Raw genomic sequence first — 14373 nt, forward strand, 5'->3', positions numbered from 1 at the left:
GACTGTCAGCTGACTTTTCAACGGAAACTATGCAGGCCAGACGGGAGTGGCAAGAAATTTTCAATGTGATGAATAGCAAGAACCTACAACCAAGATTACTCTACCCAGCAAAGCTATCATTCAGAATTGAAGGGCAGATAAAGAGTTTCACAGACAAGAAAAAGCTAAAGGAGTTCATCACCACCAAACCAGTATTATATGAAATGCTGAAAGGTATTCTTAAAGAAGAGGAAGAAGAAAAAAGGAAAGATAAAAATTATGAACAACAAATACATATCTATCAACAAGTGAACCTAAAAATCAAGTGAATTAAAAACCTGAGGAACAGAATAATCTGGTGAATACAATAGAATCAGGGGCATAGAAAGGGAGTGGGCTGATAATTCTCAGGGGGAAAGGGGTATGGGGGGGTTCATAAAGAGACTGGACAAAAATCATACACCTATGGATGAGGACAGTGGGGGGTAGGTAAGGGCAGAAGGTGGGGTGGGAAATGGCTGGAGGGGAACTATGGGGGAAAAAAGGAGAAATAATTGTAATAATCTGAATAAAGATTTATTTAAAAAAAATAATAAAAATAAAAATTAAAATTAAAAAAAAAAAAAAAGAAAGTACATCTTGCTGACTTAGATCTAATGTATATTAGGATGGCCACCTCCGCCCTATAGTGAGAAGTTCTATAACAGAAAACCCTAAGGGAACATATAGCCAGCATTAAGTGGGATGCCAAGAATTCCTGGATGACCCTACTTGCCAAAGCCTTTTTCCTCTGTTGGCCAACTGATGCTCCACTCTGCCTTGTTGCAGATGTAAGACCCTGGTGGAGAGCGTGCCTTTGCTTCTGAAAGAATTCTCCTAGTTTTTCTAGGACTTCCTTAATGCCTAGCCCCCAGAAGGCCTCAGGCTATGCAGGAGCTGGTACTGGCCTTACTAATTCTCTGCCCATGGCAGAGATGGTTAGTGCTTCCTGAATCTTCCTGTGCTCTCTGCAGTTCCCAGACTCCCTTGCAGTTGGTTGGAGTGGGTGCGGGGGCAGGTGTGACTAGCTCTGGCCAACAGACTGTGTGTCACCTCTGGGTTGAGGCCAAGAGCTGTCTGCCTACTGCATCCATCTCTTCCTCTGCCAAGATGGCTCTGGAGGCCAAGTGCTCATGGGAAAGCTGGAAGAACTAACTCAGAAGCCGATGCAGCCCCTCTCCCGGGTCTCACCTCTGCACTGAGTGGCAGAGAAAGCATTGACTGGGAAAGAGAGGAGAACCATTTTGGCAGGGCCATCTAGGAATTGTTGGCATTGACATGGCCATTTAATGCCAGGTATTTCTTTCCTATAGAATTTTCTGTTATTAAACTTCTTGCTGTAATTTGGGATACAGTGCGCCGTCATTCAAATATTCCCAGTAGTACATGGCAACTGTGATAGGCAGCTTGCCTCAGACTATAGCATGAACATGAATTACCTGGGGGTCTTGCTGAGCCTCAGACGCTGACTCTGGAGGCCTGAGTCTGTGTTTCTAACAAACTCCCAGGTGGTGCTGATGCTGCGGGTCCCTAGACCATGCTCTGGCTATAAGGTGATGGGGCAGGGCTGACCTCCAGAAAGTCTGGGAGAAACAGTGCCTAGTGCCCACAAAAATGTTCTCATTTTGCCCTAACTGGTTTGGTTCAGTGGCTAGAGCATCGGCCTGTGGACTGAAGGGTCCCAGGTTCGATTCCAGTCAAGGGCATGTACCTTGGTTGCAGGCACATACCCAGTAGGGAGTGTGCAGGAGGCAGCTGATCGATGCTTCTCTCTCATTGATGTTTCTAACTCTATCCCTCTCCCTTACTCTCTGTAAAAAATCAATTATATATATATTCTCTTATATATATATATATTCTCTTTTCTTTTCAAATCAGAAGACAACATGAACTATTTAGTCAAAGAAAATGTTTCCATAGGTAACATTGATATATTTATCTCCACCGACAGAGTTATAAAATAAATTTCTTAAGTACAAACGTGTCTAATAGGGCCCCTAAAAATCCTAACATGGCCCTGGCGGTGGGATGGGAGAGGCTATGCTATCTCAGGGCACAGAACTGTGAAATCATGAAGGTCACACAGAAAACACAAGAGATGCCATCTGAGGACGTGCCATGCACATGGTAGTTAGCTGCCAGACCATGTCCCTGGGTCTCCTCACTTCCCAGAGCTTCTCCACTTAGGGAGCTCTTAGGTGTACTCAGTGTCTCCTGAAGGCCCCCCATATTCTGGTGCCTGTGAGGTTCATCTCTTCCAAACGACTGAAATCCAATTGTGTCCCTGCCCCCCACCTGCTCCCAGAGCTGGAGAGCCCAGTGTAGCTGGCCCTATGGTGTGAGGGAAGTGGGACCAGGCTCCAGAGGCTGCTTTTGTTAATGACGAACATAAGACTACCGTCTCTGATCTGAGCAGCAAATGTCCAAAGCATGAGTCAAATGCCTTGTTAACAAGAGAGTGAATAGGCATTCCCTTCAGCAGTGAGTGTTTTCTTAAAAACACAGCCTTCCATTTCCTTTGGACCTGTCTGGTTCTGACTGTCCCTAAAGGCACTGCATAGGGCTTTTAGAGAATAAGCAATAATAGCTGAGTTTTCTAACACACCTGCAGCCCTCCCTGTCACAGACGCAGTATCTGATACCATTATTGCTCTGGGGGGGCTTCAAACATGAGACTACGGGGGTGAGTCACTAGGCTTTGGGAGGTAAGCAGTTCCCAGATGAGGAAACCAAGGCCTGGGAAGGAAGAAGAGATTTGCTCAAGGGCACAACATCTAAGAGACAGAGCCAAGTCTAGATCCCCGGAGCCCTGCTTATACACTGTCTTCATTTCAGCTTACAAAGTGGCAACAGAAATGGATACTGGAAGACTTCCACTGTCTTTCCTCTTCCCTTTCTTAGGAATGAGCAACCTGCAAGGAACACACATTCATTCTGCTGTGCTCTACCTGCACCAAGATTGAAAGGAACCTGCCTCCAGCAGAGGACACTGCAGAGGGCTGGGGGTAAGTCCGCTTCATTCAATATTAGAAAGCCTACTTGCTGCGGGTGTAAACCACATTCTCCAATACCAGCTTTCTGACACAGGGTGATATTAGACTGACTTCTCAACAAGCTTTAGAAATTAATCAAAGGAGGGAGGTGATGTTCACTGGGCCTCCTTAATACCCTACCTGTCACCAATGGCCAATCATCTAAAGAATAAGTCTGCCACTCTCCTTGGGGTATTAAATGAAGGTGAGAATGGGACCCAGGATTATGGGCAGTCAGAACCTCAAACCCAGTGCAGAAGTCTCCCGGATGGAATCTGTGAAGGGGGATAGATAGAGACTAGGAACAGTCTCAGCTAACTTTTACTGTTTGCCGAGAACAGACACTGGGATAAGAAACTTAACCCTGCAAAGTGGGCACTACTTTATCTCCATTTTACAGGAGGGGAAACTGAGACTTGAGAGATTAGGTGTAGCTTGAGGTGTACAGTGGGTCAGCAGTGGCACTGTGCTGCCTCTAGCACGTGGCGTCCTCTCCCACTGTGACAATGAGGGGAGATTGGTCAATGCGGAACTCAGCCCCAACTTGGGGCCAACGCTCTTTTGACTATACCTGTATGAGCAAAGTCAAGGGTGTTTCCGGTTTTCTTCTCTTTCTGATGAACTAGGAATCTTGGACTCTCTAGAAACATCCTCTCTGTTAGCTTGTCAGTGGCAGAACTCCCTCTGGCCTCTGTGTGTCCTTTCCAGGATGGCCACCGTGCCCACTGCACCCCGTCCCAGACCTATAGCCCCCCATGAACAGTGTATCTTCTCGTCCTCTCAGCATCTCCTGCCAGGCCACAGGTTCCTAACTTTCCCTGGTTAGCCAGGGTGGCTCAGCTTCCCCACACCTGCACTCACTGGTACCCCTGCTCATAGAACCCGTTTTCCTCTAAGCCAGCGTTTCCTAAACTTGAGTCATCTGCACACCATCCTCATAGTTTCTGCCACGTCTGTGTGCCACTTATGAATTTATTGACTTAATATTCTTTAATTTGACTAGCAATAGCCAGAAAGCCAGGGTTGAAATCCCAGCTCTGCCATTTACCAGCTCTGTGTTGTTGAGCAAGATACTTAATCTGTCTGTGCTTCAGTTTCTCCACCTGTATAACAGGGATAATACTGGTAACTACTTTAGGGGATTCCTATAAGGATTAAGTGAGATATTGCAGGTAAAGTATTAAAACAGTACCTAGCAGCCCAGCTGATATGGCTCAGTGGTTGAGCATCGGCCCATGAACCAAGAGATCATGGCTTGATTTCTGGTCAGAGCACATGCCCAGGTTGTGGGCTCGATCTCAGTGGGAGGTGGGGAGATACAGAAGGCAGCTGATCAATGATTCTCTCTCATCATTGATGTTTCTATCTCTCTTCCTCTCCCTTCCCCTCTCTCTAAAACCAATAAAAATATCTATATATATAAAAGCCTAAGCGACCATTATGACTGCTCAACCTCTCAACCTGTCTACTGGTCGCTATGATGATGCACTGACCACCAGGGGGCAGATGCACAACACAGGAGCTGCCCCCTGGTGGTCAGTGCAGCTCCCACAGCCAACTTCCCGCAGTCCCTCTGCCCAGCTAGCCAGCCCCATCAGCCTGATCGGGACTGGGCTAGATGGCCCCGATTGGCCCCAATCGCTGGCCAGGCCGAGGAACCCCACCTGTGAACGAATTCGTGCACCCGGCCTGTAGTATTTTTATAAAACAGTATCTACCACACACAAGCACTCTAAGTGTTAGCTACTCTTGTCATTACATTTATTTTAAAAGGAAACCTCATATCTCTACTGTAAAATCAGTACCACTTATACCACTAATAGAGAGGAATAGTAAAAGTGAATTAAATGAAAACAGCTACTAAATTCTAGCAATTGCCTGACAAAGGTTCCGGGCCTGAGGCTTGCTCTCATTTTGTCAAGAAGGGAGACACATGAGTATCCAAAAGATGGAGAAAGCACTCCAGGCTCAGGCCAAGGGAACACTTGTCCCGCCTGGCCTGGACTTCCCGTTGCAGCACTGGGAGTCTTGCGGCACCCCTCACTTCTGGATGCCTCAGATGGAGGCTTTCTCCTTCAGCAAAGGACTGAAAAGAACTCAAAGGGGAACAATGTTCTTCTGATGTGAGTTTGCGTGCTTAGGCTGAGTCAGTATCCCACTTATCAGCATCTTGCAGCCCACGCCATGGGCACACCGAACAAGCCCGTCTCTGAGAGCCAAGTTTCCAAATTCCATAAACATATGGAAAGGCCATCATGAGACTGTCCCCAAAGAAACATGTGTAAATGTCTAATGAGAGGAATGATGACTAAACTGTTGCACAACTAAAATTACTCTACATTAGACAACCATTGAAAAATCATACTTTGAAGTATCTTTAATGACTTGGGAAAATGATGGTGATAGAATGTTCACTTAAAAAGCAGACTAAGATGTCCTTCATTAGGTGAGTAGATAAACAAGTTGTGGTCCATCAGTCAATGGAATATTATTCAGTGCTAAAAAGAAATGAGCTATCAAGCCATGAAAAGACATGGAGGAACCTGAAATGCATATTACTACATGAAAGAAGCCATTCTGGAAAGGCTACACACTATATGATTCCAATGATATGACATTTTGGAAAAGGAAAACTATGGAGGCAGTTAAATGATCAGTGCTTGCAACGGGTTAGGAGAAGAGAGCTGAATAGGTGGAGCACAGAGGATTTTTAAGGCAATGAAAATGCTCTATGATACTGTAATAGTATGTACATGTCATTATACATGTGTATAAACTCATAGAAGGTACAACACCAAGGATGAACCCTAGCGTAAGCTTTGGACTTTAGATAATAATGATGTGCCAGTGTAGGTTCATCGGTTGTAACAGATGTACCACTCTTGTGGAGGGTGTTGGTAATGGGGAGGTTGTGCATGCGTGGAGGCAAGGGTATACAGGGAATCTCTGCACCTTCTATTCAATATTCTTGTGAACGTAAAACTGCTCTAAAAAATCAAGTCTTTAAAAAATTTTTTTAAAGCTGACTGTAAAACCACATATAGTAAGACCCTAGTTTTATAAAATATAGAGACATATAAAGAAACACACCATATTATTAATAATATTTATCTCTTGGTAAAAGGATTCGGGAGGGATTTTTAAAATTTCTTTGTATTTATTTCCAAGTAATTTATTTCTTACTTATACCAATTTCTACATTTTCCAAGAAAATTTAATAAAGAACATACATTACTTTTATTACCAGGAAAATTCTTGAGTAAAAATTATAAATAAAAAATTCTAGGGAGAAACTAACCAGAGCCAATTACACCCATTCTTCACAAACTGGTTTTCTGTGGCCGATGGGAGTGGGGTTTTCTGTCTGCCTGACTGACTGTCACCTGCTTTCTGTCTCCCCTGGCAAGGGCCTCACAGAAAAAGTAGGGCTCTCCAAGGTCACTTCTCCCCTGTTAGGACTCTGGGTCTGAAGGCCTATCCAGGGAGGGTGCCCTGGGCTGTCACCTGAACTCAGAGTCTGGCCTGCAAGGTGCACAGAGCAAACAACTACACTCCCTCTCCCTCTTTTCTTCATTTTTCCATTTTTTGGACTGTGACACATGATAACTGCAGAGAGGCAGGCTACTAACTGGCAGGGTGGCATCTAACACAGGAAGTGCCTACCTGGGACCGAGGTGGCCTGAGCTGGAATCCCCACTCACACCTCTCAGCTGTGTGCCTGTGGGCATGTCACCTCACCTCCCTCACAGCAGCGTCCTCGTCCCATCACAGGACTAAATTAAATAGCCATTCTAGCACAGATCCTGACACAGATAGGAACTCAACTTATATTGATTTTCTCTCCTCCTTTTACATTTACTACACAAGAACTCAGTTCTCTGTCTCCCTCTCCTGACTCACAAGCTCCCCAAGGGGCAGGGACAGAGTCTGGGGGCTCCCAGACCTCTCCTCCCCCTCCATCCATGCCTCTGTTTTTCGTCAGTCAGCAAACAGAATCTCCCTGCTGACTGCCAAGCCACAGAGGGCATGGCTGAGGGGCAGCCCAGTGGCTCCATGGGGCTACACAGGAGCGGTGACAGGGTAGGGAGGGGGGTGGATTACTTAAGACCCCCCACTTTGCATCCTCTGAAGCCAGACTAGGAGAATCTGATCATCATGCTTACATACATTATAAACCCTCATGCTTACAAACATTATGGCCCTATTTAACCAGAATATACTGTATAAGCATTCTGTCCATTTCTACATAAGAAAGAAAAAAAGATCCTGAGCATGGTACACTCCCAGCATCATTCTGGGTGCAGGACGCACAGGAGAGAATGAGACGGTCTCTGCCTTCATGGGGCTCAGTCTCCATTCCTACTGGGGATGTGGGGTGCATCCATCCCCTGTATTACCAAGACTGAAAGGAAAGGGTGGGGACAGTTTGGGAAGCTGAGAACCCTAAGTGTAGTTAAGCCCACCATGCATGGAATGGAGCTTCCTCTCACAGACAAACAGAACCCCTCACCCTGAAATTATAAGCACCCCCTCACTCCACCTAGCAATTAGTTTCAAGCAGAAGGTATTACATAACCATCACTCTCCTCATCTAAAATACGAAATCCCCCACTCTGTGTCTGGGTAGCCTTGGGAAGTCATTTAACATCCCCTAGTACTTGTGTCCTCCCCTGTAAAACAAAAGTGAAGACAGAGGCCTCATAGTATTGAAGGAAAGCGCCCATGACCCCACACATAGGAAGTTGAAGGAAGGAGCCCATGACCCCACACGTAGGAAGTTGAAGGAAAGTGCCCATGACCCCACACGTAGGAAGTTGAAGGAAGGAGCCCATGACCCCACACGCAGGAAGTTGAAGGAAGGAGCCCATGACCCCACACGCAGGTAGGAAGCCTCAGGTGCAGTCCTGGAGGAGCCGGTGCTCCTCCAACTGCCCTGCTACCAACCAGAGATGAGCAGAGGGTACTGCTTATGATTAGGGCCTCCAGAGATGGGCAGCCTGGGATCAAATGCTAGCTGTGTGATGTCTCTGTGCTAAAACGTCCCCATCTGCAAGATGAGAGCAGTAATAATGGCCCCTGCTTTGTGGGTTGTGGAAACCTTGAACTCCTGCAGGGGACATGCTTAGAACAGCGTCTGATGCATAGTAAGAACAGCGTGCTTGCTTTTTTTCCTCTTCGGGAAACATGTTGATGGGAATCATTGATCATGTTGTAGCAACTGGCATATGATTACACCTCCCAGATGATCTTAGAGGGAATGCAGGAATGTCCTCCTCACCACCAAGCACACAGGAAGACACATCAGCTGTGAACACACACACACACACACACACACACACACACACAGAGACACCACTGAATCATGGACAGAACAAACATAATGATGACAACTGTTTTGTCCATTAGATCAAAACTCAGGAGACATATTCAAAGCAGAAGTGCTCACTCCCATCTGTGATGAGGGGCAGGAGCACTGGAGTTAGAGCCACACAGACTTGGGTTAGAGCCCTAGCTCTGCTCTTTCTTAGCCTCTGACCTTAGGCAAGCCACTTAACCTGAGCTGCCTCCCCATAAAAATGTTGGGGTGAAGTTGGAGGAGTTAACTCCACTTGCTCCACCAGCCTGTCATTGCCCTCTGGTGGGGACAAGGGAACCCTTAGCAGGCTCTGACTCCCTAGTGCTCCCAGCCTTGCAGTTCTGGGGAGCTTCCTTCTTCTTCCTGCAGGAGACCCAGCTCAGACAAACCCATGGCCTGCTTTACTTCCCACTGAGACCCCCCAAAGAGCAGCCTGAAGAGTGTTAAGACGACAGCAGTGGCTCTGGGAGGCAGGAGTGCTGGCCAGGGGTGCCAGACTCACACTGTTTACTCAGACTACAGAGCATCTCTAGGCTTGACAACTGGTTACTGGGCAGGAGGGAGCAGTCCAGCTGGGCCCCGCTGGCTCCCACTGGCCTTTCCTTTGGAGAAAGCCAGCCTCGGTGCCATGCCACTCTCTCTAGGAATAGATTGACACCGAGCACCTGGAGGTGAGCAGGGCTTGGGGACAGATTGGGCACACACACACACACCCTCTAGGGAGCAGGGTTAGGGCACAGGGGGACAAAGCTGGAGATAGGAGAGTTGGGGATAGAGATAAAAATGAGCTGTGACCGAACCACAGGACAGGAGAGGCAGGAACAGAAACAGGGCAGGTGAAGGATGGAGACAGGGCTAGGCCAGCACAGGGACCACGGGGGATGGGGGCAGTGCACAAGGTGGGTGGTTGGGGGGCAGAGAACAGCACAGTAAGCAGAGCTGGGGTGATAAAGGGGGCACAGGCGGTGCAGGCTCACATAATCTAGGGACACTCAATTGCCCCAAAGGGGCCCACAGGAAATCTGGGGGTGGGGATCTCCTATAAGAATCCACGTTTTTACCATAACCTGTGTGTGCTCTCCAACAGCAAGTAAAAGCAGCACAATTTCGTTAAGTTAGGACTGGCAAAATTCCCTTCTTATTGAAAAATTAGGACATGAAAATAGTCAGCTGAAATGTCACCCAACAAAGCCAACAACCTGGGAAAGTTAAAGTCAAGTGCCCCCCTCCCACAACCCTGTACCTTTAAGGAGGAGAAGTTTCCCTCTGCTTCCCAGCTGAAGAGGCAGGTTATTCTTGGATATAGCACGACTTACCTAAAACTGAGTTATTCCCCGTTCCTCCTCTGGCCAGCCTCTCTTCACTCTGGGGAGCTTTTACCATTTAAGGTCAATGTTACATCTGGCTCCGGAGCTCAGAGCTGAGAAGTCTCTGGCTGCAGAGCCTCAGCCGCCCGCCTCCTCCGAGGGGCTGGGACTTAGAGCCCAGAGCTCCTCCGGGAGCCCTCTCTGGCCCCCTCTGGCCTGGCTCAGGGGGCTAAGGGCAGGGGAAGCTAACCAGACTGGCCCAGGGCTCAGGGCAGGCTGGGCCTGCCAGGCAGCAACTGGCCCTGGGCCCCTCCCATGGGCACCCACGCAGCACATGGCAAAACCCCTGGGCATCTCATGCCACTGGGCACTGTCCTGGCCAGCTGGGGACCAAGGGAGCTCTGCAGATCTGCCTCCCAGCCTGGACTCCTCAGCAAGCATGGGAGCCTAGACAGGACCCTGGCCTCAAGCCAGGAGAAACTGGGAACATTTCCTGTCCCAGGGACTTGTGAGTGGGGGCTGCTCCCACCTTAAACCCTTGGGATTATCAGAGAGAAGGGCCTGGGAGATTCAGCTAATCTGAGACCTGGCATCAGCCCCAGGGCCTTCGATCGCTGTGCCCCTGTTCCACAGCCTTATTGTCTGAACATTGTGCAGCCTCAGTCTCCTCATTTCTAAAGTGGGAATAATAGTGATTGTACCTAACTCATAGGGTTGTAAGAGAATTAAATGAAATAATATTGGAAGGCTTAGCACAGTGCCAGCATCTCACAGGTGTCCATCAGCACAAGTTTATTTCCTGCTCCTTCCCAGACACAGGTGAGGAAAGGCTGCCTCTCTCCTGGAAGTCCACACCCTGTCCTTACTCTTTCCTCACCTCCTTTGGGTGCAGTGCCCACTCAGCCAATATCACGGAGCCCAGGCTCCAGCCTTCTTCTGAGGTTAGAGGCAGCTCAGACCAGTGGTCACCAACCTTTCAGACCTCACAAACCACCGCTGGTTCACACAATCCCTGGGTAGAGTTGCCAGATAAATTACAGGACACCCACTTAAATATGAATTTCAGATAACAACACATAACTTTTTTAGTATAAGTATGTCCCAAATATGGCATGGGACATACTTATACTAAAAAATGTTTTTTTAATCTAAAATTCTAATTTAACTGCACATCCTGTATTTTCATTTGCAAAATCTGGGAACTCTAGCCCTGGGCCATCACATGTCACCCAGAATGTATTCATAGTCATACTGAGAGCTCGATTGGTGCTTCAAGGCCTGTGGCCTCAAGCCCTCCTGGTGATGGCTCCCCAGCTCCTGGCCATGGGTCAGTCACCCCAGTCATGATGGGCTTTCTCTACCAACCCTGGCCCACTGTGCCTTCACCCCAGCCTGTCCACAGGCATCTAATCCTGGACTCTCTCTCCTCCCTGATTACTATGAGAGAAATTCCTGATGGGAATGCCGTGCATGCTGTCCGTGATACCTATAATTAATAGTATTTTTGCAGATGGAACCAGAGGAGACTATCCTGGGTACTAATCATGCTTTTTCTCAGGTGTCTACACCAACCATCTACTAGGTATAGGCCCCCACGGGCAAAGCCACACAGTGGTGAACTACTAATATTGCAGGTAGAGGTCTAGAAGGAATTTTCCAAACTCTTTAGATTGTTTCTCCAACTTCATTGTGAGTTAGAATCCCCAAGTGCAAAGATGCTAGGATCCATCTCCCACAAAGGCTAATTCCACAGATCTAAAGAGGGACCCAGGAACCTGCATTTTAATTCATGCCCCGAGTGATGCTTATGCTATTGATCCTTGGGCTCTACTTGGCCAGTGATGCTCCAAATACTGATCTTTGAATCCAGCAGGAGTTACCACAGAGAAAACTAGAAACAGCTCAAAATGGAACGATGGCTTTGTGTGAATGCGCGGGAGGGTGCATGTGTGCGCGCGCACGTGTGTGTGTGTGTGTGTGTGTGTGTGTGTGTGTGTGTGTGTTTACAAACTGTATATTGAGCACCTGCTTTGTTCCAACCACTATATTAGGTGCTCTGCATGTATGTATGTATATATGTGTCCTCACAAGTATCCTATGAAATGGAATTATTATATGTCTCCATTGAAAATAAAACTGAACCCTGGCCTGGTGGTTCAGTTGGTTGGAGCATCACCCTGTACACCAAAAGGTTGTGGGTTTCGTTCCTGGTCAGGACACATACCTGGGTTGTGGATTCAGTCCCCTGTCAGGCTTGTACAAGAGGCAACCAAATGATGTTTCTCTCTCTCTCTCTCTCCCCATTCTTCTCTCTCTAAAAAAAAAAAATCAATAAAAACACGTCCTCAGGTGAGGGTGAAAATAAATCTATATATATAAAAGCCTAAGCAACCATCTGACTGTTGACCATTCACCCAGTAGCTATGATGTGCAATGACCACCTGGGGGCAGAAGCTCGACCAGTAGAGGAGGGACCCTGATTCCTCTGGGAATTGGCCATGGGTTAGGTTGCTACTGGGGCACTGTTGGCCCCGAATCTGCTTCACCCACACCCTGGACCCAAAGAGGTCCTTCAGCCTGGCCTGTGGGGATTGGGCCGAAACAGGCTCTCTGACAGCCCCCACAGGGTCCCGGATTGTGAGAGGGTGCAGGCCAGGCCAAGGGACCCCACTGATGCACGAATCCGGTGCACTGCACCTCTAGTAAATAAATAAAACTGAAAGTTGAAGAAGTGAAACAACTTGCCTGATGTTCCACATCCCATAAGTGTGAATTTAGGCTGTTTGGCTCTAAAGCTCTTTCCCCTGTACCATATATCCTCCCATTCAGCCAGGGTTACTAAAAACTAGGGTTCACGGATAGCCTTCAGAGGTCTCTGGGCCAACTAAAACTGTCTTCAAAACACTGTGTGAGTTGTGTTTTTTCTTGTGTATAGGCCCATAGCTTTCACCAGACTCACAAATAGGTCACCAAATAACTTTTAAAATCACTTCATTAACACAAGCATTTCTTAAACACATCATTGGCGGGTGTGTGGAATGGAACAAGCTCTATAGAAAGCAATTTAGCATAATCAAGATTGCAAGGCTGATATCCTTTGACCCAGTTCCACTTCTAAGAATTTACAAACACACTCCCACACTTGGGAAATGACAAATGAACAAGATTATTCATTGCAGCTTTATCATAAAAGCCAAAACATTGGAAACAACACAAATGTCCACCAATTGGGAGCCATAAAAGATGATGGGGTATAACCATAACAAAGGCTAAGGAAGCTCTTTATGAGCTGATATGAAAACCCTCAAGCTATATGGTTAAGTGGGAAAAGTAAGATAACCTAATAGTATATAAATATACACATAGATACATTTATATTTACACATACACACTCAAAAGTGCATATATGTATGTGCACACAATTTCATTAAAATTAACACAATAAACAAATAACATCAACACTAGTTGCCCAGGGGGAGGAAACCTAGTGGAGGGAAAGAGCATACAGTGTCTATTTATACATTTAAAGTTTTGAATAATAAGAATAAATCATGCATTTAAATTCAAAGATAAATGATGAAACAAAACACTGCTGTGGACAGGGATTTCATTAATTCATCTTTCAGCACTGCTTCCTCCAAATGTCACAGAGGATTGGTGTGAGCTTGACTAAAGGTTACTTATTTTTTGTACTTTTTATTTTGGAATAATTACAGACACATGGGAAGTTGTAAAAATAGTCCCATGTACCCTTCACCCAGCTTCTTCCCAGCGGAGACATCTTACATGGCTGTTGTATAGTATCAAAACCTGGAAGTTAACATTGGTCCATTACTGTTAACTAGGCTACAGATCTTATCCTAAAGTTATTTTTAAAATCTAGCTCCCTCACTGCTCATTTATCCATTTAGAATGTTTACTGAGCCCCTGTAGTGGGCTGGACATTGTGTTGGAGATTTAGAGATGAAACAACTAATGTTCCATAGCCAGTAACTGTGAACTTAGGGTGTTTGGCCCTAAAGTTCTTTTCCCTTATGTGGTGGGGACTCCTCAGACACATCCCTGCCCTCATGGGGTGTAGACTAGTGAAGGGGGCCCCTTTGTTCAGTAGAAATCACATCACAGAGGTCCGGAATCCAGCAGTGCACAGGGGGGTGCTGACCACAGCTCTAAAAAAAGGAACTGTGTCCCTTGCTGTCCTGGTCATGGAGCTTCCCAGCTTGCCTGAAGCTGACTTCTAGTCCTTAAAAGAGCATGAGCAATTACTTGAGCTATATTTATCCCCATCCCTGGAGCCACACAGGGATTTGGCCTCACTCTACCCAAATCATCAGCTCATCACTCAGGCCCATCAGAGACAATCATATGTCCTCAGCATAAAAGCAGTGGGCTGGTGGAGGCACCACAGGCCATTTGACTCAAGGCCAGGGGAGAAATGTGCAAGTCCCAGGCCAAAAGCACATCCTGGGACCAAGAGAAGCCAAGCCAGGAGACACAGCATCCTGCAAAGGAGCACTGTCAGCTCAGGGCTGATGCTGAGGTGACTGCTCCCTGCCCCATTTATGCTTAAGGGCTCTGCGATGCCCCTTTAGTAGGCCCTAAGGGAATAACTAGACAAATCAGGGGCCAGATCAGCAGAAATTGAATCCAGGGGACAATA

General features: G+C 47.0%; 1 protein-coding gene across 3 annotated transcripts in view; it reads right to left on the reverse strand.

Moving 5' to 3' along the window:
- Positions 1-9789, reverse strand: part of IRAG1 (inositol 1,4,5-triphosphate receptor associated 1) — a gene marked incomplete at its 5' end in the record, with an annotated part of 128146 nt that extends 118357 nt beyond the window's left edge. For all 3 annotated transcript variants that reach the window (XM_080688407.1, XM_080688406.1, XM_080688405.1), the window contains one exon: positions 9723-9789. In XM_080688407.1, the coding sequence (XP_080544533.1) occupies positions 9723-9789 (67 nt within the window). The remainder of the gene's footprint in view (positions 1-9722) is intronic.
- Positions 9790-14373: the final 4584 nt, after the last annotated feature.

This window comes from Plecotus auritus, assembly GCF_963455305.1.
Source record: "Plecotus auritus genome assembly, chromosome: 9".
NCBI classification, from domain to species: Eukaryota; Metazoa; Chordata; class Mammalia; order Chiroptera; family Vespertilionidae; genus Plecotus; species Plecotus auritus.